The 25,663-nt window shown below is 35.8% G+C and overlaps 1 protein-coding gene across 2 annotated transcripts in view; it reads left to right on the forward strand.

Annotated features, from left to right (window-relative positions):
- FOXP2 (forkhead box P2) overlaps positions 1-25,663 on the forward strand; it is an 849,049-nt gene that overhangs the window by 788,218 nt on the left and 35,168 nt on the right. For both annotated transcript variants that reach the window (XM_053926724.2, XM_071221693.1), the window contains 2 exons: positions 166-235; positions 1,008-1,171. In XM_053926724.2, coding sequence (XP_053782699.1) covers positions 166-235; positions 1,008-1,171 — 234 coding nt within the window. The remainder of the gene's footprint in view (positions 1-165; positions 236-1,007; positions 1,172-25,663) is intronic.

Raw genomic sequence — 25,663 nt, forward strand, 5'->3', positions numbered from 1 at the left:
TAAGGAGAATTATATATTCTATCACCTTATTTCTTTGGCCTTAGATCCATCCACTCCGAACTAGGAGTGTAAGAAAACAAGCCAGAATGTATTTTTTCACTAAGAGTATTGGTATCTAGATGTTTTCTATTTTGACTTATAAATTATCTTCTTTTTTTATTTTAGAAGTCCAACATTAGTAAAAAATATACCTACCAGTTTAGGCTATGGAGCAGCTCTTAATGCCAGTTTGCAGGTAAAATCATTAAATGCACCTTTCTATTATCATTTGAATGTTTTTGCTTTTTAAAAAAAATTTTTTGGTCATGGATTTAGATTTAGGTGCGGTTGTGATCATTCTTAGTAGATGGTTTATAATCTAAGTAAATTGTGGTACCTAGTACTATAGAAAGCACTGATTCCAATTCAAGATACTTTTGATGTGAAGAAGCAAGAAGGACACCCTGTGGCAAAATCTGGAACACTCGTTTTTCCTGCAAATGCTAGATTGATAGGAGCTTTGCAAATGCATGTGGCTATGCATTAATATTTATCCAGGCTGTCATAAATGATTTCACATCATAGTGTTGGGGAACATGGTGCTTGTGGCAAAAACTTTAAAGTTTAATTATAATATATAATTTTTATGCAGAGGAGGCAAATGTCAGGACTTCTTTATTTTGAGTTAAGTTCTGGTCATTTTTAAAAAGCAGAACAACTGCATGTATTATCTCGGAGTTTCTCACTACACGTGAGGATTCAGTATTTCATTATGGGGAAGGCTGAAACATGAGTAAAAAATGTTTTCTGGGAGACCTATTTCTCTATATTTTTACATCATACTTAATTTCCTTGGTATCTCTGCCACGAATTGCCAATTAGAAATCTTTGTCCTTCCCATACACTTTATTTAAATTATTTTAAAGTATCTACATTACGATTTAAATCCATTAAAAGAAGATTTATGTTTTAAAAAATATTTTAAAGGGCACTTCAAAGGTTGTTTTGCACCCTCTTTATTTCACTAGGCTGCCTTGGCAGAGAGCAGTTTACCTTTGCTCAGTAACCCTGGACTGATCAATAATGCATCCAGTGGCCTACTACAGGCAGTCCATGAAGATCTCAATGGCTCCTTGGATCACATTGACAGCAATGGGAACAGCAGTCCAGGTTGCTCACCTCAGCCACATATGTAAGTGTAGTTAACAGACTCAACGAAATTTAGTATTCTTCTGAAGTTTCAAATGATGTATAAGTAAAAAATACAAGTTTAAGTGGAGTTTAATTGCACCATGTTAATGATATGAAAATATGTATCAAAATCAAATTTAAGGCATCTTTTAGAATCTCTCCAATGTCCTATAATTACTGTAATAACAGTTCTCCACAAATTCTTAATACTACTAACATTTTCTTGCGTATAATGTCTGAGATGACTGAGATATCTTACAGGTCATTATCACAGTTTAGTTTGTATGGTGCAGTAAGAGTATTTATGATGAGTAAGTTGGCATATGTTTTACTACTATCACAGGTCTCTTAGCCATTTATGAACTGTAGTCAAGATATTGCCCATTTTTATAAACCATAAAATGCAAAGCTTAACTGTTACCCACAGTTTACATAGAAACAGAAAAGTGTAACTTTTTGCCTATCTTATAAATTAGTTTAATTAGATATTCAACTTTAATTACTGGTGTGTCTGTATTGTTAAGGTTTATATGTTATATTTTATGCAAGACTACAATTCATATTAATATTTAGCAGCTAACTATATCATTAATTACTCTGAAATCTTTCCCCTACCATCTTTGCAATGGAGCTGAGAGAGTGGATATATTAAAAATTGATGTACTGTGAATTTCAGAAATGTGTATAATGCTTTATAAAATGCCTGGGCTTATTCATAGGCCAAGCATATCAGTTTCTTGTTTACTAAAAAGTACTGACCCTGGGAGAACCTAGAATTTAGGGGAAAAAATTAGAATCTGAATAATGAAATATACACACTACTCAGTTGTTAGATTGAATTATAACGTATGTCTACACATACTTCCTAGTAATAAACATCATATATTTCCAGTTTCAAGTCATTGAGGTAAATATATTACTTTCCTTATTTTTATATTTTCCCCTATTTTGAATTAAATATCTAGTCAAAGACCTGAAAGAGAAATGTGGCTTTTATATGTGCCTACTTTCATTTGACTGTTCATAGAATATTATTTTTGTTGACTTAAAAAATAATTATTCTACTTGTCATAGTAATGTCCTGAAGATCATGCACCTAATTGCTTTATAGCTCTTTTACTCTATCACTTAAAAAACAAAACAAAACAAAACACTGTGAACAATAATGTGTTTCATCAGGTTTCATACTATGACTTTTCAAAATGGAAAAATTTGTCTTTTGGAAGTGTCTTTAGATGTATTAAATAATACAAAAGAAGTAATAAAACTTGAAGTAGAAAGAACATGAATATATGCTCTTGAGAGTAGCAGTACTCTACAACAAGGAAAGTGAGCAATCAGACAAAAGTTTTTATAGTCCTGCTTTATCCTATCAGCCAGGCAGTGGGTAGCTGGAGGCCTTTTACTTTCAGCAGTTCTCCTGAGTATGCTAAAGCTTGCTCCATGTATAAAATGCTAAAACAATAAAACTTTAAAGGCAAATAAGAGTTGAGACTGTTTTCCCCCTTAAAAAAAACAACTATTTCAGAGAAATGAAAGACATTCATAATAAAAGTATTTAAGCTGTTGATGCAACTCCCTGTTGTTAATATGCAGCATATAGATGTTATAGGCCACATATAGAGATATGTAGGAAGGTATTTTAAATGCATTAATATTAAAATAAAATTAGTGATTCAATAAAATAGATTATTAACATTATATTTTTAGATCCTGAAATAATATTAGGCTAAATTATAGCATTGCTAGGTTTGTAGTATTTTTTTCATTTGGCAATTACTATTTTAAGTTTTTCATTTTACTAATTTAGCTATAGTATAATTGTAGAATATCTCAGAGAAAAAATATTATGTTTAAAACAATACATAAACTCTGAGGAACTCACTGGCGAGGGCACAGGCATGGGCAATGTGCAGGACTGTCGGAAGTGGGCATGCAGTGGACTCAGCGGGGAGGAGCAGTTACTTACTCATGTCAGTTCCTTATCCTGACTAGGAACTGGATGGGACAGCCAGTGATGGTAGTTACTGCGGCAGCATGTGGGCCCCTCAAGTGACTGACCATGTGATATTCAGAATGATATTTGCCAGACTCATTCAGAACGGCAATGATGGAGAAGAAAATTTATGTATAACCATCAGGGATAAAATATCTAGAATACATTGTATATTCCGAGCTTATACATTCCTTTAAAAAGTTTTTCATTGCTGATAAATGGGAAAAATTACTTTTGCTAAGCTAAACTCTAAGAGATATTACATGGACCCCTATGCAAGGGATGTTGTGTATATTCAACAACTCAAATAACTCATTCTGAGGGTTTGTGAAAGAGCTACAAATGTTCTCTGATAAGATGTTTCTTGGACTTTGGTCATGGTGGCATCATAGGTGAACACAGCACACCCCTTGCACAACCACATGAAAATTACAACTGAACTACAGGGCAACCATTATTCATAAACACTTGAAATCAAGCTGAATGGAAATCCTGCAACTATGTGATTAAAGAAGAAACCACATCAAGACTGGTAGGAGGGGCAGAGATACAGAATGGGCAGGTACCGCATCCACATGTGGTAGATAAAAATTGAGAGGGATATCTCCAGAGTGAGGGGTTGCAGCCCAACAAAAGTACCCCTTTCCCATAGTTCCAGTGCCAGTAAGATAATTCTCCGTATCTTCTGGCCGTAAAAATTGAGGAAGACAAAAACTTCTGGAGTCCCAGGCAGTTCCTCTTAAGAGCCAACACATGGGCTTACTTGAAAAAACTACTGCTGAGCTACAGCATCAAGGCAGCAGCTTGAAAGGCATCAGAGGCATATGGGGAGGAACTGAAGAGTCTAACATCAGGGCAATAGCTTGGGGGCAGCTTTCTCTAGACAGAAGTGCTGACAAAGGCCATTGTTCCTTTTCAGAGCCCTTTCCCTACAGAGCCAGGAGGCAAGCGCAATATTGTAGACTCCATCAACCTGGATTCACACTGCTTGCCCTACCCTGGTGATTCTCTCAGGCTCTGCCCCACCCAATATTCAAGGCCTACCCAAGCTGTTCCCAGTGGCTTGTTCTTATGAATGGCTTGTCTTGCTTCATGCTTCAGATTTTCTTAAATTCGTTCAAATAAGCAGCATCCAGACTCAGCGATCCCTGTACCTCTCACTAAGTGGCCCCAGGCCTGACATTGGCAGCAGCTAGCCTTGGTTCACATCCCGGCCTTGCTTGGACACCTTCAAGTCTAACACAAGTGGCAGTCACCTGCAGATTTCTTTGTAGCTTATGTTGGTTCATCCGGATAGAACACAAGTGGAGGCTGACCTTGGCCTACACCTCCTGGGAGGCCCCAGAGTCTGTGAACCCAGTGTACAGCCACAGACCATGTCAGAGCACAACCACCCAATGACATCCACAACTGATACACTCAGGGGATGGATCCAATGGGCACCAGAGCCCTGCTGAAGTAAGTTCTGCTCTGTGGAAGCGGCCCTTGCACAGCTAATCCTCCACAGTGATCAGAGGTTGGTGGTCAGTGGTCTCATCAGGTCCCTGCAGCTGATTGACCTCCAATGAGAGGGTAAATCCTTCTCATTGACTTGACAACAACAGTCAGGGCTGAACTACAAGAGGAGGGTGTACACAGTCCACATGGTGGGCACACTTCAAGTGCCCAGCTTGGGTGATAGGGGAGGATGTGCTAATGGACCCTCCAGGACACCTACTACACTAGGCCACTCTACCAAGCCAGGGAACATAGCAGCTCTACCTAATACACAGACATAAATACAGGAAGACTGCAAAAATGAGGAGACAAAGAATTAATTCCCAAATGAAAGAACATAACAAAACTCCTGAAAAAGAACTAAACCCAATGGAAACAAACACTCTACTACATGTAGAGTTCAAAACACTGGTTATAAGGATACCAAATGAACTTAGGGAAGAGTAGATAAACTCATAGAGAACTTCAACAACATTAAAAAAGGACATGGAAACTATAAAAAAGAACCAGTCAGAAACAAAGGGTCCACTAACTGAGATGAAGAACAGTTTACAGGGATTCAGCTGTAGAGTGGATGAAGTCAAGAATCAAATCAGTGATTTGGAATATAACCTAGCAAAAAACACCCAATCAAACAGGAAGAAAAAAGAATTTAAAAAAAAATGAGGATAATGTAAGGAGCCTCTGGGACAACTTGAATTCTACAAACATTTGCATTACGGAGGGTGCTGGAAGGAGGAGAGAGCAAGACATTGAAAACTTATTTTAAAAAATGACAGAAAATTCCCTAAGTAGGTGAAGAAAATAGGCATACAAGTCCAGGAAGCACAGAAATTTCCAAAGAAGATGAACCCAAGGAGGCCCACACCAAGATACGCCATAATTAAAATGCTAAAGGTTAAACACAAAGGGAGACTTTTTTTTTAATTTTAATTTTGTATTGCTATTCAATTACAGTTGTGTGCCCTTTCTCCCCGTCCCTCCATCCCACCCCAGCTGAACCCCCCTCCCTCCCCCACTTCCACCCTCCCCCTTGATTTGGTCCATGTGTCCTTTATAGTAGTTCCTGTAATCCCATCTCCTCACTGTCCCCTCCCCACTCCCACCTGCCCATTGTTAGATTGTTCTTAACTTCAATGTCTCTGGTTATATTTTGTTTCCTTTTTTTTTCTATTTATTATGTTAAAGGGAGACTTTTAAAAGCAGCAAGAGAGAAGCATCTAGTTACCTTCAAGAGAGCTCCATAAAGCTTTTAGCTGATTCCTCAAAAGAACTTTTGCAGGCTAGAAGGTATTGGCAAGAAATAGTCAAAGTGATGAAGAGCAAGTACCTACAACCAAGATTACTCTGTGCAGCAAACCTATAAGTTAGAGTCAAAGAATAGATAAAGAGCTTCCCAGATGAGAAAAAGGTAAAGTTCATCACCACCAAAAAAGTAGTATATGAAATGTTAAATGGTTTTTGCTAAGAAGATAAAAATATAACAATAAATCGTCAATAAATATATAACTATCAATAATTGAGTCTAAAAAACAAAATAAACAAACAAGCAGAACAGAAACTATCATAGATACAGAAGATGTTTTGATGGTGGCCAGATGGCAGGGGGATTGCAGAGATGGGCAAAAATGGTGAAGGGATTAGGAAGTACAAATTGGTTGTTATAGAATAGTCAGGGGATGTTAAGTACAGCATAAATAATATAGTAGCCATAGAATATATAGGTATGATGCATGGATTAGGACAACAGGATTGCCTTCAGGAGTGCAGGGTGGTATGGGTAGAAGGGTAAAAGGGAAAAATAATTGGGATAACTGTAATAACAAATAATAAAATATAATTTAAATTAAAAAGTGAAACAATATACAAAAATTATGTATTCAATGCCTGATTTATTGCCAGGATGGCTCTATAGTATTAAAATGTTCATAGTTTATGCATACATGCGTTAGTGTAGCTTGTTGGAGTTTTCAAAAAAGATAAAAATTAGAGGAAGACCAAATCTTGTCCTTTCCTAATTTATATAAATTTACATAATTTATATAATATATAAATTTATATTTATAAATTATAATCAAATGTTAAATTATCATGCACCATACTGAGTTGACATTGATTTTGAATCATTAACTTTTTTATATAAGATTTCAAATATTGTTGATAGAATGTCATTTCAGTATTTTGTATTTTCATCTACATAGTTTTTATATACTTGTACTTAAAGAAGGTTAAGCATCTTATGCACATTATGAGGCAAAGGAAAAATATGATCTAATTATTTCAATCAAAATTTGGCAGCATATAATTGAATATACTTCAAATACTTTGAAAATTAAACATAAGTGAAATAATTTTATAGACCATTTACTTATTTTTAAATTATATTTATTAGGGTGATGTGAGTTTGCAAAATCCTACAAGTTTCAAGTGTAGAACTCAATAAAACCTCATCTACTCACTGTATTATGTGCCCACGGCCCTAAGCAAAGTCTCTTTCCATCCCCATTTTCCTCCCCTTAACCCACCTCCACCTACTCTCCACCCCATTTTCCTTCTGGCAATCACAACACTATTGTCTGTGTCTATGTGTTATGGATATATGTTTTTTAGCTAATCCCTTCACCTTCTTTCATCCAGTCCCCCACCTTTCTCCCACACCTGTCAGTCTGTTCCATATGTCCATGCCTCTGGTTTTATTTTCTTTGTCAGTTTATTTTGTTCATTAGATGCCACACATCGGTAATATCATAAGGCATTTGTCTTTCAGTGACTGACTTAATATACCAAGGTTCATATATGCTGTCACAAAAGGTAAGATTTCCATTTTTGTCTGGCTGCATAGTATTCCATTGTGTAACTGTACCATAGCTTTTTATCCATCCATCCAAATGTATCTATACAGTTGGGCACTTGGGCTATTTCCAGATCTTGACTATTAAAAATAATGTTGCAATGAACATAGGTGTGCATATATTCTTTCAAATCAGTTTCCTTCATGTGAATTCCCAGAAGTGAGAATGTGGGTCAAAAGACAGTTCCATTTTTAATTTTTTTGAAGAAACTGTATATTTTTTTCCGCAGTGGCTGCACAGTCTGCATTCCCATCAATAGTGCACATGGGTTCCCTTTTCTCCACATCCTGGCAGACACTTGCTGTTTGTTGATTTATTGATGATAACCATTCTGGCAGTTGTGAGGTGATATTTCATTGTGGCATGTCTCATTGCATGTCTGTGATTATAAGTGACATTGAACATATTTTCATATGTCTGTAGGCCATCTGTATGTCCTACTGAAGAAGTGTCTATTCAGGTCCTTTGCCCATTAGTTAATTGAATTGTTTGTCTTCCTGGTCTTGAGTTGTATAAGTTCTGTGGAAACAAACCCTTTATCAGATGTATCACTGGCAAATATGTTCTCCCATACAGTAGCTTCCTTTTCATTTTGTTAATGGTTTCTTTTGCTGCGCAGAAGCTTTTCAGCTTGATGTAGTCAGACTTGTTTATTTTTCCTTTCCCTAGGATATATATTGGCAAAATATTACTACTAGAGATTTTTCAATTTTTGCTGCCTATATTTTAGGATTTTTATGGTTTCACAAATTACAATGAAGTCTTTTATCCATTTTTAGTTTATTCTTGAATATGGTATAAGTGGGTGGTCTAGTTTCACTTTTTTGCATTTACATTTCCACTTTCCTAATATTTATTGAAGAGACTATCTTTACTCCATTCTATACCTTTGTATAAATATTAATTTACCCCATAGGCATGAGTTTATTTCTTGGTTCTTTGTTCTGTCCCATTGATCTATATGCCTGTTTTTATGCCAGTACCAGGTTATTTTGTTTAAAATAACCATGTAGTATAGTTTAATATCAGGTACTGTGGTACTTCTGACTTTGTTTTTCATTCTCAAGATAGCTAAGGCTATTTGGGGTCTTTTTTGGATCCATATAAATTTTTGTAATGTTTGTTTTAGATCTGTGAAACATGACAGGATTTTCATAGGAATTGTATTAAATTGATAGATTGCTTTGGGTAGTATGGCATTTTAATGATGTTAATTATTTCCATCCATAAATACAGTATATGCTTCCACTTAATTGTATCTTCCATGATTTCTTTCTTCAATGGCTTATACTTTTCCAAATATAGGTATCTTTCACCTCCTTGGTTAAATTTATTCTTAGGTATCTTATTTTTTTGTTGTAATATTAAGTGAGATTTTTTTTGTTTCTCATTCTGATATTTTACTTTCGTTGTATAGAAATGCCACCAACTTTTCAATATTAATTTTGTATCTTGCTACTTTGTGGCTTTTATTTATTTATTTATCAAATGTGGTTGTGAGGACAGGGCTAGTGGGCTCTTTGCTTGGGGCTCACACAGTCAGGTGATCAATGAGGAGATGGTGGCCTCTACTCTAGTGGCTATTTGGTGATGCCTTTAGGGTTTTCTATGTAAAATACGATGTCTTCTGTGAGTAATGAAAGTTTTACTTCCTCCTTTTCAGTTTGGATGCCTTTTATTTTTTCCTTTTGTTTGATTGCTATGGCTGGGACATCCAGCACAATGTTACCTAAGAGTGGAGATTTTAAAGGAAACTCTTTTAGTTTTTGTGCACTGAATATTATGATGACTATTGGTTTGTCATATATGGCCTTTATTATGTTGAGGTATGTTCCCTCTATTCCCACTTTGCTGAGAGTTTTTATGATTAATAGGTGCTGAATTTTATCTAATGCTTTTACTGTGTCTTGGTATTATTATCTTGTGCTTTCTTTCCTCCATTTTATATATGTGGTATATCATGTTTTTTGATTTGCAAGTATTGTACCAACCTTGCATCCTTGGAATAAATCCCATTTTATAATGATGTATGATCTGTTTGAAAATTGCTGGATCCAAGCTTCTAATATTTTGTTGATGGTTTTGGCATCTATTTTTATCAAAGATATTGGCCTATAATTTTTTTTTCTTTATAGGGTCTTTATCTGGTTTTGGAATTAGGATAATGCTGGCCTCATTAAAGAGCTTGGAAGTCTTCCCTATGCTTGAATTTTTTGGAATAATATGAGGATAGGTGTTATTTCTTCTTTGAATATCTGGTAAAATTTGCCTGTGAAGCCATCTGGTCCAAGACTTTTGTTTGCTGGGAGTTATTTGAATACAGTTTCAATTTCATTATTTGTAATTCGTCTATTCAGATTTTTTTATTCTTAATGATTCAGTTTTGAAAGAATGCATGTATTTAGGAATTTATCCATTTCATCCAGATTTTCCAATTTTGGGCATATAGTTTTCTATAGTATTTCCTTGAAATCCTTCATATGTTTATGGTTTCAGTTGTTACTTCTCTTTTATTTCTTTTCTTTATTATTATTTTATTGTTGTTCAAGTACAGTTGTCTCTATTTTCCTCCCTCCACTCTGCCCCGCCCCACCCATCCCCATCTCCCACCCTTGATCCTACCCACTTTTTAGCTTTGTCCATGTGTCTTTTTTACATGTTCCTTGATGAACCTTCCCCTATTCTCCCCCATTATGCCTCTCCCCCCTCCTCTCTGGTTATTGTCACTTTGTTCTTTATTTCAATGTCTCTGGTTATATTTTGCTTGCTTGTTTGTTTTGTTGATTAGGTGCTGCTTAAAGGTGAGATCATATGGTATTTGTCTTTCTCCACCTGACTTATTTCATTGAGCATAATGCTCTCCAGATCCATCCATGCTGTTGCAAAGGGTAGGCACTCCTTTTTTCTCTCTGCTGTATAGTATTCCATTGGGTAAATGTACCATAGTTTTTTATCCACTCTTTTACTTATGGGAACTTAGGTTGCCTCCAACACTTGGCTATTGTAAATTATGCTGCTGTGAACATTGGGGTACATAGGTTCTTTTGAATTGGAGTTTAAAGATTCATAGAATATAATCCCAGCAATGGAATTGCCAGGTGAAAAGGCAGTTCCATTTTTAGTTTTCTGAGGAAATTCCATACTGTTTTCCATAGTGACTGCACTAGTTTGCATTCCCACCAAGAGTACTAGGGTTTATTTCTAATTTTACTTATTTGGGCCTTCTCTCTTTTCTTCCTGATAAGTCTGGCTAAAATTTCATCAATCTTGTTTATCTTTCCAAAGAACCAACTCACTCATTGATGTTTTGTATTGTGGTTTTAGTCTCTATGTGCTTTATTTTCAGTCCAATCTTTATTATTCTCTTCTTTCTACTTACTCTGGACTTTGTTGTACTTTTGCTAGCTCTTTTAAGTGTAGGGTTAGATTGTTTATTTTTGATTTCTTGATTCTTATGTTGGGCTTGTAATGCTATGAACTTTCATGATTGCTTTCACTGCTTCTCATAGATTTTGGCTTTTTGTGTACTTATCTTTATTTGTTTCCATTCAATACTTGATTTGTTTCTTTATATCATTGTTAACCCACTCATTGTTTAGTACATGTTTTTCAGTCTTCATGTGTTTAAATGACTTTGAGGGTTTTTTTATTGTCATTGATGTCTAGTTTCATGTCATTGTTATTTGAGAACATGCTTGATATGATTTCTATCTTCCTGAATTTGTCAAGATTTGTCTTGTGTTCTAACACATGGTCTATCTTTGAGAATGTTCCATATGCACTTGAGAAAAATGTGTGTTCTGCTTCTTTAGGATAAGTGTTCTGTAAATATCAATTAAGTTTATCCAATCTAAGATGTCATTTAAGGTCACAATTGCCTTGTTAATTTTTAGTCTGGAAGATCTATCTATTGATGTCTGTGGAGCGTTAAAATCCTGTACTATAACTATATTGCTGACACTCTCCCTTAAAGTCCACCAAGATTATTTTTCAGGGGATCCTGTATTGTGTATATATATATATATATATATATATATATATATATATATATATATATATATATATGTTTACAAGAGTTATATCCTCTTGTTGAGCTGATATTTTTAGTATTCTGTAGTAACCTTTCTTGTCTCTTGTTATGGCCTTTGTTTTGAAGTCTATTTTGTCAGATACAAGTACTGTTACCCCAGCTTTTTTTTTTTTTTTCATTACCATTTGCATGGAATATTTTTCTCCACCTCTTCAATTTCATTCTGTGTGTTTCTCTTGTTCTGAGGTGGGTCTCTTGTAGACAGTATATATATGTGTCATGTTTTCTTATCCATTCAGCTACCCTATGCTTTTTGATTGGACTACTTTATCTGTTTACATTTAAGACCATTATAGTTAGGTACTTATTTATTTCCACTTTATTCTCTATGCCTCTCTCTCTCCTTCTTCCTCTTCTTCTTTTCCTCCTCCTCTTCCTCCTCCTTCTTCTCCTCCTTCTTCTTCTCCTCCTCCTCCTTCTTCTCCTTTTCTTCTTCTTTTCTTCTTCTAATAATAATAATAATAATAATTAATAATAATAATAATTATTCTTCTTCTCCTCCTCCTCCTCCTCCTCCTCTTCTTCTTCCTCCTCCTCCTCCTTCTTCTCCTCCTTCTCCTCCTTCTCCTTTCTCTTCCTCCTTCTCCTTCTTCTCCTCCTCCTCCTCCTCCTCCTTTTTCTTCTTCCTCTTCCTCTTCTTCTTCCTCTTCTTCTAGCAGTCCCTTTAACATTTCTTGCAATAGTGGTTTGGTGTTAATGAACTCCTTTAGCCTATTTTTTGTCTCCAAACCTCTTTATTTTGACTTTAATTTTATCTTGCTTGATAGAATAGTGTTGGTTCCAGGTTCTCACTTTACATCACTTTGAATATATCATACCAGTCCCTTCTGCTTGAAGTGTTTCTGTTGAGAGATAATCTGAGAGCCTTATGGGAACTCTTCTGTAGGTAACTAACAGTCCTTCCCTTGCTGCCTTTAAGATTCTCTCTTTGTCTTTAACCTTTGCCATTTTACTTATGATGTTACTTGGAGTGGATGTCTTTGAGTTCATCTTGATTGACATTCTCTGTGCTTTCTGAACTTGTGAGACTTTTATTTTTTTACATGGTTAGGGATGTTTTCAGCCATTATTTCTGTAGACAGGTTTTCTATGTCTTGCTCACTCTCTAGTTCTTCTGGTACCTCTCTGATGTGGATATTGTTATGCTTGATATTGTCCCAGATGTCTCTTAGAGTTTCCTCATTTCTCATTCCCTTCTTTTTAATGCTCTGCTTGGTGCTTATTGTTATCTTGTCCTCTTATCTGCTGATTTGATCCCGTGCTTCACCTAACCTGCTATTCATTAACTTTATTTCAGATAATGTCCTCTTTAATTCTGACTGGTTCTTTTCTATGGTTTCTATGTCCATTTTATTGCTTATTATCCCTTTGTTTAAATTCTTACTGAGGTCATCCATTTTTCTTCTACAGTTCTTCAGCATCCTTATCACCATTGTTTTAAACTCTTCATCTGGTATTTTGGTCATTTCCATTTCATTTGATTATTTTTCTGGGGATTTATTTTGTTCTTTCATTTGGGGAATATTTTTTGTTTCCTCATTTTGTCTCTGTGTATTAGGTGGATCTGCAATGAGTCCCAAACTTGCTATGATGGCTTTATGATGCAGGCGTCTTGTTGGGATCAGTAGCACAGTCTTCTATATCACCTGAAATTTGTGTTCCAGGAACGTTTCTTGAAGGTTATGTGCACTCTCCTGTTGTACTTGAGCCTTGAATGTTTTTGACTCACTCATGGGTAAAGTTAACCCTTCAGGCTGGCTGACTATAAGGGCAAACCTCAATCACCGTGTGTGAGATGCTGTGCAGGGGCTATTCCCAAAGGCAGAGTTTCCAACAGGGCTTGGTGCCTGCTGGAATCCCCCTTGGTCTATGCCGCTGTGTGGTTAGTTGGGTCAAGCTCCAGTGTGGTCTGCAGTCCACCACTGGTTTTGTTGCTTCTGAGATCACTTGGGTGGGGTTCAGTTACCTGTCAGATGTGTGTAACTGGCCTTGGGCTACCTGTCTGGTGCTATTGAGCTGTTTACTATTTGTGACTGTGTGTATTGGATCTGGGTGGGTGTGAAAGGGACAAAACTTTGTATAAAGGTCTGCTTCCTCCCGATTACAGCTGGGGGCAGATCTGTAAAAGGACTGAGGCTCCCTGAGATCCACCTGTACCTGTCACCTACTCTGCTTCACCCTAAGGTTTTCTGATCTTCCTTTAGAGCATTCCAAAAAGACTAGAGTGGGCCCAGGCTGGTTTTGAACCACAACCCCACCCATATGTTGTGAGAGCAAGACAAATGTGGTTGTGAGGACAGGGCTAGTGGGCTCTTTACTTGGGGCACACACAGTCAGGTGATCAATGAGGAGATGGTGGCCTCTACTCCAGAGCCAAAAAACACAGTCTCTACCAAGGTCTCCAACTCTAATATCCTTTGGAGTGACTTGCTGCAGGCTCAGGATGAGTGCAACCTGTCATCCCATATGTAGGAGACAAGTTGGCCACTCTGGTCTCAGGGGAACATATCAAAAGAGTCTCCCATTGGGGCTGATGCTGACTGAGCCCGCAGGAGGGGGCTAAGCACTTTGTCCCAGTCCTAGACAATATCCTTTGAGGAAATCACCCTTTGAATGTCCCTGCTCTGAACCACTCTCCCTTCTTTCTGTGGACCTAAGCTCAGTGGGGCGGGGGTATCTGGGATTTGGCAGGGCTAATCCAAATAGTTTCAGGCAACCTGTAGGAAGGGAGTGGGCACTTCTTCCCCTTCTTGGGGTAACATGGGCTGAACTCACTGGGGATATAGGAATGGCTTTTCCCACTATAATATACCCACACACTCTAACCCCCTGCCATCTGATTCCCAGACCAAAGCTTCCATGGGTGACAGAGTCCAAAAATCCCAGCTCCTCACAGCACTATGGTCTCCTGCTTGGCTGAACTCAGCAGAGTGGTTACAGCCAAGTGGTTCAATAGGTGGGGAGACGGGTGCCATCCGTGCACTCAAGGTGGGGGAGACTAGCCCTCTTTCCAGAGTCATGCAGTTTAGTCACTGTCTGGGTCTCCGCCAATAGCCTCCCCAGAAAAAGAGGGCTCCAAAAATCACTGATAGCTGAAGCCATCAGACCCCTTCATAGGCCCTGCATACAGCAGAGTGGGCTTGCCAGAAGTCACAGACCAGACCTTGAACTCTCCAGCTGTAACAATAGAACTGCTTGTCCTTGAAAAGTTGGCATCTGGGTCTCCCAGAAAAACTAAATCTCCACTGCTGTTTCAGCACCAGATGCTATGTGAGTACCTCTTCCCATCTCTGTTGCTCTGGATTGGAGATTCCTGCATGTGGTTGAGACCTCATACTCCTGATGAGAGGGAGTTTTGCAGCTGGGGTATCCCTCCAGTCCCCGCTGCACCTGGTTGTGGTGGCTAGCCCTTTCATGTCTCTGCCTTTCTTACCAGTCTCTATGAGGCTTCTTCTGTAAATCCTTGGTTATAATGTTTCAGTTTAGCTTGTCTTCAGTTGATTATTCAGGTTGATTGCTCTTTAACTTTGCTGTAAATTCAGTTTGGGGTCTGGAGCAGATTAGTGTATCTTCTACCTACTCTGCAGCCATCTTGGAATCTCCTTTATAAACCATTTAAATAGCATGCTTATGCATCCTGAAATGAAGTCATGGTATTTGTTATTATTTTGGAATAGGGTAGTTATATTGATGCCATTGGAAACTAGAATCAGAAAAACCAGTTGTTATCGGTAGTATATGTGCTATGGGTTCTATGCCTAGATTTAGCACTTAATAACTAAATAGGATTCACATTTTTCCTCATTTTTCTCAGATAAAAATGAGATAACATAGGATATATGCAAATGGAAAGAATGCCTGTAACATAATCATTGCTCTCTGTGTCCCTCATAGTGCTATGTATGCATTTACCGGTTTGCATTACCTCTTGTAATACCTGATTGTTACTATAAATAAGACAATAAACAATATTAAAATATTTCCCATTTCATACATTTTAGTTACTCCATAAACATGTGGTAAGTTTCCTTGACAGTCCCTTATCTTTTCCTCCCACCTCTTCTTATAATTCATGAAGTAAGATCCATGAAGGTTAAACAATATGAGGCTAGAATGTATGGTAGGGATCAGGTAGAGTCAATGGAATAAGTGATTTTTGAGATAAAATGATATTATATAAGTTTGTAGACAATGAACAATTCAAATAGTGAGAATTATGTCAACCCAGAACAACAACTCATGATATGTGCCCTGAAAACACTGACTATTAGTTTTGATAGGAATTTAGAGTATAAAAAGTGAAATCAAATTTAGAATATATGAAGTAGGACCAGACTGTGGAGTGTCTTAAATATCAAGTTATTGGTTGTATTTTATTCAGTATGGAACTAGTTAATGTTATGAGCTTGAGTTTCACAGGATAGGACTGTGCTTTAGGTAGAGTAATTTTAAAGTACTGAATGAACCATGACTGAATGAAGCTCATGTATGATAGGATATGCTGAATTTGAGAGAGACTGGAAGCAGAAGAAATTCCTACAGTATGTAGCATCTGACTTAAGTATAAGAGTGAAAAGCAAGAAATTATTACGAGAAGTACTGTAAAAATAAATACTCAGAACAAGACAATTGATTGAGTGCTGGGACAAAGAGGAAATTTAGGACAAGTCATAGCAACTTTAAAAGCCCACAAAGAGTAATAATGGGCACAAGAAAAGATGTTCAAAAGGGAAAGTAATGAGTTCAACATTTATTTGCTGAATTCAAGAACATAAATATCTGTAACCTTCAGGACAAAATAAAACTGAAACTTCTTTTGTAGTCTTTTCATTCAAGTCCAAAATAGTAAAATTTTATATAGTAGAATATAGAAGTATTCCTGAGATCAGTACAGAAGATAGTTTAAAGCTTTAGAAGAGCAGAATAGCTATGGGTTATTGTTTCTTATAAATTATTTTTGGAAAAGAATATATGCCAAATTATTATCCACACATTCTTCACTTTGAAGCTCCATACTTAACACTGTATTACCTCCAGTCCAACTTCTACTCCTGTAGTGCCCTGAACAAAAGCTTTTTCAAACTAATGCTTTTATTTTGCCTTAACTGTTTGCCTTTCTGCCCTTTCATTTTTTTTTCCCTTCTCTAATTTTATTGTTATTCAAGTACAGTTCTCTGACTTTTCCCCCCACCCCAGCCTAACCCCCAGGCCTCCCCACCTCCCTCCTGTTTCCACCACCCCACCCCACCCCCTGTTATTGTCCATGTGTCCTTCATAATTGTTCCTACAAACCCTTCACCCTTTTCCCCTAAAATTCCCTCCCCTCTCTCCTCTGGTCACTGTTGGCCTTTTCTCAATTTCAGTGTCTTTGGTTATATTTTGCTTGTTTATTTGTTTTGTTGAATAGGTTCCTGTTAAATGTGAGATCATATGGTATTTGTCTTTCACTGCCTGGCTTATTTCGCTTAGCATAATGCTTTTCAGTTCCATCCATGCTGTCACAAAAGGTAGGAGCTCCTTCTTTCTTTCTGCTGCATAGAATTCCATTGTGTAAGTGTGCCCTTTCCTTTTTTTATTTTTATTTTTTATTTTCCTCACCTACATTCCATCTTTACTTAAGGGCCTAGCCCTATTTTCCCAGTAGGCTTTCCCAAGTAATTTTGCTGTCAGGACTGACATTCTATTTCACTTGGAAGGGCTTATACCTTGTACAATTATCTGGAACTAATACAGTGTGTGTGTGAGCATGTATGTGTTGGTACATGTGTGCATCATCATTTTGCACATATCCATAAATTAAGGGCAAATATTATCTTTTAGCCATATTATAGTGTGTGAACCCCTAACACATTATACCATATGAAGTAAGCATTCGGTAACTGTCTGACAGTGATTAGGAAGAATTAAGTTGGAGGTGACTGTTTAGCTTGAAACAGTTTGATTTAAAAAACAAACAAACAAACAGCCACCTACAAGAGTAAAATCCAAGATTGTCTTAGAACCCAGAAGAAGAAGGGAGAACAAGAAATTTTAGGAAGTTGAGATAACTAAATATAGTGTTGATATTTATGAGAGAGCAAAAAGATCATTCTAAATATTGGTAGAATACAATTGTTAAATTTTATTTTGATGTTTAATTATTTAGTTAATGCACATTTTATAACTGTCCAAGTTTTTGTGAATAAAAAGTGGCAAGCTCTTTCACTGCATTCATGAAAATCTTCCCAAACTTTATTAAACTTTATTTATCTTATTAAAGGTGAATTGAAAAAGAAATAAATATATTGGGATCAATGCAATGTAAATCAGATGAATGTTCAAGTGGATTTCAGCAAGAGGTTGCACAGGTTAAAGCCAGGTGGAATAATATAAATTCTAAATAATATTTGAAATTTATTTTGACTCTTTTTACTCAAATAGATCTTTTAAATCTTTATTTTATACTGCTGTTGAAAGAGTTCTGGAACAACTATGATGTAAACAAATATGTCCTTTAAGAGTCTCAACTGAGTCCCATTACAATTTATAATACTCTTCCCTATGCAGCTCCATGGCAATATCCCTTGATTCCCTAACTTTTCAGAGTTCTATAGAATCAGGATAAAACTACTTTAGATTTCTGTTTTATATTTATATTTGCCTCTTATAAAACTACATAAAGAATTAAGATTGATGATGTGTTCAGGCAGAAGTAATTTAAACATACTCTCTTTCCCCATGTGTTAGACTTAAATGAATGAAAAAATATATATAGGAAGTAGACCTGGAAGGTGAACTCTTCCTGGTAGAATAAATTCATTCTGGTTGCTTTCCAAACCTGAGGCAAAAAGAGAAATTTAATTATGTACCTGCCATATTTAGTTCAACTCATTGTTTTTTTCTTTTTATTAATCAATTGTTTCTCCTCATTATCAAGAAGTTAGCTCAGATATTCCTTTTTTACTCCTGTAAATACTAAATGAGATTCCCATGTTTTTATTTTTAAATCTTGTTTATAGAAATCAAAATGAATGTTCTTCCAGAGCTGGTTTTGTCTTGATGGCTTTATACACAAAGCCTTCCTTTGTCATGTTATTCCCCTTTCTGATTATTAGAGTCTCCTACTGTTGAGTTTTCAGATGATTTCTTGTTTCATTCCTGAATCCTCTTAGCCTCTATATCATTTCATAGTTCTATTTTGCTAATATTCTATATTAGTTACTGGCAATTATAATTTTCTCCCTCTTATTAAAGCAAATATTGCAAGTTTGAGAGTCAGAGATCTCCTATGTAGAATCAGAATGTTAACATGCTTTACATAAGCCTAGAAAATAAATTTTGTATGTCTGTAAATGCTAAAACTTTAGGGTAAGGAAATCAAAGGCTGAGGCATCACATTAATACAATAGTAGTGCAGTATTATTTCAAGATTGCAACAGAGATGCCTCTTTTTGATTAACATGTTGAATGCATGTTCTACATGCCCCAGAACTTTCTGTACATTGCACATCCCAATCATCTTTACAGGATCCTCTGCCTCTTGAGAGCCTCAGTTGTTATTATTATACCAATAATAAACTTCAACCTCTCCTGGCAATAATATTTTGCAACCAAATACAGCTAAAAGGGACTTTTAGACTCACACTTTGTAAAAACAGTATTGAAAATCAAATGTAGATTGTGAATTTTCATGAAACAAAATGTATATAATATTACCTTCTTCTATTCTCTTTGGATGACTTAAAATTTAAATTGCTATTTGTAGGCACATGTGGAATTTCATACCCTACACTTTTGGTTAGTGACATTTTATATTAAATCCCTACAGATCTTAGATCTCCCTGTGGACAAAAGAATTTGAAATTGCCCCTGTATTTCAGGGGAAAGCAGTTGAAAGTGACTGACAACTTGAGCAAATGAAATGCTCTCTCTTATTGTCTGAATGCCTATTAAACCTACACTATTTTTGCAGATATTTAGGATCATTAAGATGTATTATGAAGCTTTAAACATAAAAACATTTTTATTATTTTACACAGATTTTCACAGATTTTCTAATTGACAACATTTCACAATTTCTCTAATTCTCTTTTACTTTTGATCCTAACATTTCTGGGCCTCATCATTGTTGTTCTGACTTAATTCCATTATTATTTAATCTCTAAATGTTTTCATTAATTTTGCTAGTTAGCTTTGTGGTCTCTTTCCAAAGTGATTGTAGAGAACTTACGATTATGTGAACTCTTTATTATCTTACCTTTTTTTTAAGTGCTACAAGTGTGCCTCAGTAGTTACTGTTCTTTTTTTTTTACATTATTCCAGACCCCATATTTGGCAATTATAACTCATTCTAGTTAAAAACATCCTCACAGTGGTACAGTACCTTCAGCTGAAAAGTGTTATATCCCCACAGTGACAGTTGTGGAAATTTGTGGTTTCCTATAGGATCTTGAAGGATTTTTATAGAATTACACAAATGATATCTGACATCCATGATATGAAGCCCCACAATTTAGGCTGTTTGTCGGAACACTTTTAGCCAACAGTATTGTAGCTTACTGCTTCCATTTTATATCTAAGGAAGATACTTTGTTAGAAGGTATATCTTCATTTGCACTAATACTAGTTGAGTCTTAGAAATTTTCCTTCTATAAGGGTCAAAAAAACACTGAGTGAATTGTAAAAAAAGGAATATTGCTATTCACTATTATTTTTTTTCTATTTCTAGTACCAGGGAAAATTGAAGATTTTTGCATACTTATGTGATATTTTAACTTTGACGTAAGTCTTGGGAAGTAGATGTATCTTTGGTGAGAATAGGTATTTTATGACTAAAGATGTTTATTACATGATCAAGTATTGTTTCAGAATATTATTTAATATCAAGGTAGTTTGCATAAATGCTATATTTTAATAAATGTTAAAAGTACTGCATTTTGACTACTCTGGAAGACTTTAAAATTGATCAGTCACATAAGTACCACAATATACTTTAATATTTTGGCACCAGTAAACAGAGCTTAAAATTTTATCTCAACACCAATCCAAAAGAAACTGGGCACCCCAATGTTCATAGCAGCACAATTTACAATAGCCAAGTACTGGAAGCAACCTAAGTGCCCATCAGCAAATGAGTGGATCCAAAAACTATGGTATATTTACACAATGGAATTCTATGCAGCAGAGAGAAAGAAGGAGCTTATACCCTTTGCAACAGCATGGATGGAACTGGAGAGCATTTCACTAAGTGAAATAAGCCAGACAGTGAGGGATGAGTACCATATGATCTCACCTTTAACTGGAACATAATGAATAGAAGAAAAAAGGAAACAAAATATGACCAGAGACATTGAAGTTAAGAACAATCTAACAATGGGCAGGGGGGGAGTGGGGAGGGGACAGTGAGGAGAGGGGATTACAGGAACTACTATAAAGGACACATGGGCCAAATCAAGGGGGAGGGTGGAGTGGGGGAGGGAGGTGGGTTCAACTGGGGTGGGGTGTAGGGTTGGGGAGAAAAGGCACACAACTGTAATTGAATAACAATAAAAAATTAAAAAAAAATTATCTCAGAGTTCCTACATTCTGCCAGCAGTTTCTCTCACAAGGACAGAATTAAATAATTTATATCAACAACAGGTGACCAAAAATTTAAATATAACTAGTGGAAACATTCTTTAGTTTGCTCAACACTATCTTAGTCTCTGAAGGCTGAAAATGGAGTACCTCAGCAAGACACAAAGGACATGAGCAAAAGTAATCATTTGTCATGCAATGTTATTTTACTATCAATAAATTTATATTTACAACATTAAATCTAAGATCCTTTTTGTTAATTAGCAGGTCAACGATGGATGTAATGCACTAGATTTAGAATGAAAGGTAAATACTGTTTCTATTCCCTCTTCCATTCTTAGGTTGAGAACTAACAGAGCATAACTGAGCATAATTGAGCAGAGTTCACGAGAAAACATTTCATTGAGTCAGTCCTGCAGTTTAATTTAACCAAAGGAATAGTTCCAGCAGATCAGGTGGTATCAGAAATTAGACAGCCCTAATGATGTGAACGATATGTAATTCGTAATTCTAATGGAGAACAATCTCTGTAGAGATATCTAAGAGACAGTTTCACCAACATCCAGCATCTCCTCAGGGCAATTTGAAAAGGGAAATAGACAACAGTCCAGAATAATGGTTGATCCACATGGTAGAGGGAGGGAACTGGCTACAGCCATAGGGCCCTATTGTCAGGGAGCCAGAACCCAAGTTATCAAAATGGGATTTAGAAACGATATACATTTTATGTGTCCATATATACATCCTGACATTTCTGACTGAAACTTAGTCCAAGGTACAAGACAGAAATACAATTTTTGGATGAATGGTTCACAGGACTTTTGGAGAATCAGCAAAACTGACTTAATGGCCAGGTGTCAAGATGGGATTTAGCTTTCTTTTATTTCTCTGGCTAATAGATTAGAAATATAAATGTCCTCAGATCCATAGATGAATGTTTGTTGAGTCTCTATATATGAGGCACAAAATGGAATTGTGCCTCAATAGGCAGCTATTTTGATTCCGAGGTTGGGCACAATCTATTTGTATTCATTAATGATGAAAAAATTACATCTATTTTTAATTTTATTACAGCCATTTATATCACAGCTATCAACTTCATAAATCAAATAGAACGGTAAATCTTAAAGAATTGTGTTATGTTTTTTAATCACCACTGCAGGAAGTGAGCCTTCAAATCATGTAAAATTCTGTTTCTTTAAACAATGTTACATAAATCAGAATAAATACCACATTCTGAAGGTAGGAGAAGAAATCTTAGAGAAATAATTTATATATTTGTTGTTGGTGAAAGTGGCACCAGAATGTAACTAGTGATTCTACCTCTGTTCAGCAATTTGGGTACTTGGAGTTCTGGCTAAGAAAAAATTCAGAGTCCATATTCAAAGTATAAGAAAAATTTTATTTAGGAAGTCACAGAGGTAGAAGTGTGCCATGGAAGATGTGAGCCAGCTGAGCTGCATGGGCTCACAGAACAAGTTACAGAGGCAAAAGATGCACCCTTGGAACTTCGGAGAAAGAGAGAGGCAAAGAATATGTGCCTGGGGGATAGGGGTGGAAAGGGGCAGGCATGTTCCATAGAGAGAGGTGCCTTGCATCCTCCCTCCATCCTAAGGGCTTTAAGGATGGGGATTTTAGGAGAGTTCCCACAGGAGGATCTCAATAGAGTACGCATCAGCTTTCCAGGTGTGTCCTTTCAGGGTTGTGATTTCCACTGATTGGTCAACACCCGGGCAGGGAGTCATTAGTCAGTGAAGTTGATCCTGTTGCCAGCTATGGAATCACTTGTCTGGTTTTGCTGTTTTTCTGGGCCTGTAGCTGAAACACCACTGAAGCCTAGCTGTTATTCCTGGGGGTTAATGCTTAAGAGTGTGGTCATGCAAGGGACCAGATGGGAGTCATCTGAAGCCACCTTTCTGCCCCTTGTTCCTCCTTCATGGGTGTCTGCTGCATGATGCCAGAGAAGGAAATAGGAGGGGAGGGTCCAAGCTCCATGACCAGTGATATGAAAACTCAGGGGTTTTAAATCAAAAGACCAGCAATATGCTAGGGGAGGAAAGATTACCCTGGGGGCAAAGTCCTTGTTTTCCCAGTTTTTCCCATTGCTAGGCACATTGGGGCTTTCTGCATGGTGACCTTCTGTATCTGGCCCACTGTCCTTGCTGTGTTCATGTCTGTCTACCTACCACACATTCAATTTATAAAATTATGTTCCATTAACCTTAATCTACCTTTTTATTATATATCTTAAAACTTGTTGTCTTTAACTGGAACTTTGGAATTCCAGCTCACAGTCATATCTGTTAGTATATAGGATAGAATTGTGTACTACATCCTTAAGATTGGCAATATATCTTAAAAGAGAAACTTTGATTATAATTATCTGAAAATAATAGTCCACTGCAATGAAACACTAAAAGAGTGCATTTAAAAAATAGAATAAGGGAGTAAGGAGATTTATTAAGTGTATTAGGATTAAAGTTGTATGCTGACTTTAAGTAGAAAAATTAAAATTTATTTGACTGTTTATCCTCAGCCAGGGTGAAAAGTATGGGAAATTTAGTCGGGCATTCTATAATTATATTCTGAATAAAACAATCTATACATGTTTATTTGAAATTGAAGGATCATTTGTTTCCTCAAAATTTTCTATCCCTTTTTAATGGTCACATATACCTGGGAGGAGAAATATTTTCTTTTTCATCAACAGATAAGCATGATTTTTATCTGTTGAACTGGAATGGTGGTTCTAATTACTGTCCTAATGGCAGCTATATACAAACCATTGCAAATCAAAACAAAAATCAATTCATTCAACAGTAGAATTTTTGTAGTAAATGTCATTTTAATTTATAAAAGTGAAAACAATCTTAAAAACAATAAACTGGAAAACCATTCAATCATACAAGTAAAGATCTGTTTTATAATTTCTTAACTGGTAAAATAAGAGCTAATTTATCATTTCTAGTTGTATTTAATTATATGGCCTTCTCTTTTACTTCTTTAAATAAGAAATCCAATCTTTCTCTAATGTGTACTTAAATTTAGAATATAAAAATCTAAATTTTATTACAAGGAATCAGGATTATTATTTTTTAAAAATGTATCTTTAGTAAAATTAAATAAATAATTTCCTTATGACTATGAATAACTTAGTTATTTAATTGCTCATCAGCCTAAGATTATGTCATTTTGAAAAGTATTAACAAAATATTTTCTTTTAAAAGTAAACTTTTCCATTTATAACTTTAGTTTCATTTCTTAGCTTAATTCTATGATATGTTAAACTAAAATACCCCCCAAATTACAAATGTTTAAGCATGAATTGTTTCTCATTTCAACCTGACTTTATACAAATGAAGATAATAAAACTTGCAATTTTTGTAAATCTACCATTAAATTACAAGGCTGGACCCTAAAAACTGAAATTGTCTTCTGGAGGGCATGCTCCTTGCAGTACAGGCTTCACCCAGTAGGTGAGTGTTCTAGAAACACATCTGTATCAGCGTACCACCTGGTGGTGTTGTAAGAGGCTGCATTCGGTTTTAGTGAATTTTTTTGAAGAGTCTTTCAATGTGTTTTCCCATTTCATGATGGCTGATTTATGAGCTCACCTGCCTACACTGAGCTAAGTGTTTAGCAGTTTTTGACCAAAAGTGTCATGACCCCCATGCCCTACCCTCTCTATTCACCCCATCTGACCCCAAGTGCCTTTTTTGTTTCCTCGGATAAAGAAAGTCCTCAAAGGGAAATGTTTTCTTGTGGAAGAGGTGAAACAAAAAATGGCAGAAGCACTAAAAAGCATTAAAATCAATGAGTTCAAAAACTGTTTTGAACAATGGAAAAAAGGTCTCAGTAGGTGTATTGCATCAAGTGGAGAGTACTTTTAAGGTAACTGAAGTTTAAATATGTAAGAATAAATGCACAAATTTTTAATAAATAAATTATAGATTTTTGTGTTCCCATTTATACATATATAATTATGTTATTTTTGTTTATATACTAGAAGGAAATGAGTAAAATTGAATTTTCACTATCTCCATTTTTATATGCTTTCTAAATGTTATGAGTTGTCCTTTGAAACTTCTTTTTGAAGAAATTACTTAAAAATCTTGTTTGATGTGATATCTTTCAAGATATCAGTCAATAGAAGTTAGTTACTCAAAATTAACAATCAAAAAGAAAATTTGAGCTTCATGAAACTAAACCTTCCCAGCTTATTAAAGGAGTCTATTCTTATATTTTGGAATTTATGTTTTCAAACAAAGGTGTCTGTGTAGTAAGCATGAAGGTTTTTCCATTAGCAAATTCTAACTATTTAAATATAAATTTATGCAAACACAAATGATATTGATAGTAAAGTGCTAATTATATATGTTTTGATTTTTAAATGCTAGCATACTAGTAGTTAACATTATTCATTCAATAGCTCTGTGCCAAGTACTAAATATATACTGTTGAGAGTAAAAGCAAATGTTTATCCAGTAGTTCTTTTTGTGAAAC

Source organism: Desmodus rotundus, chromosome 6 (genome assembly GCF_022682495.2).
Source record: "Desmodus rotundus isolate HL8 chromosome 6, HLdesRot8A.1, whole genome shotgun sequence".
Taxonomy (NCBI): Eukaryota; Metazoa; Chordata; class Mammalia; order Chiroptera; family Phyllostomidae; genus Desmodus; species Desmodus rotundus.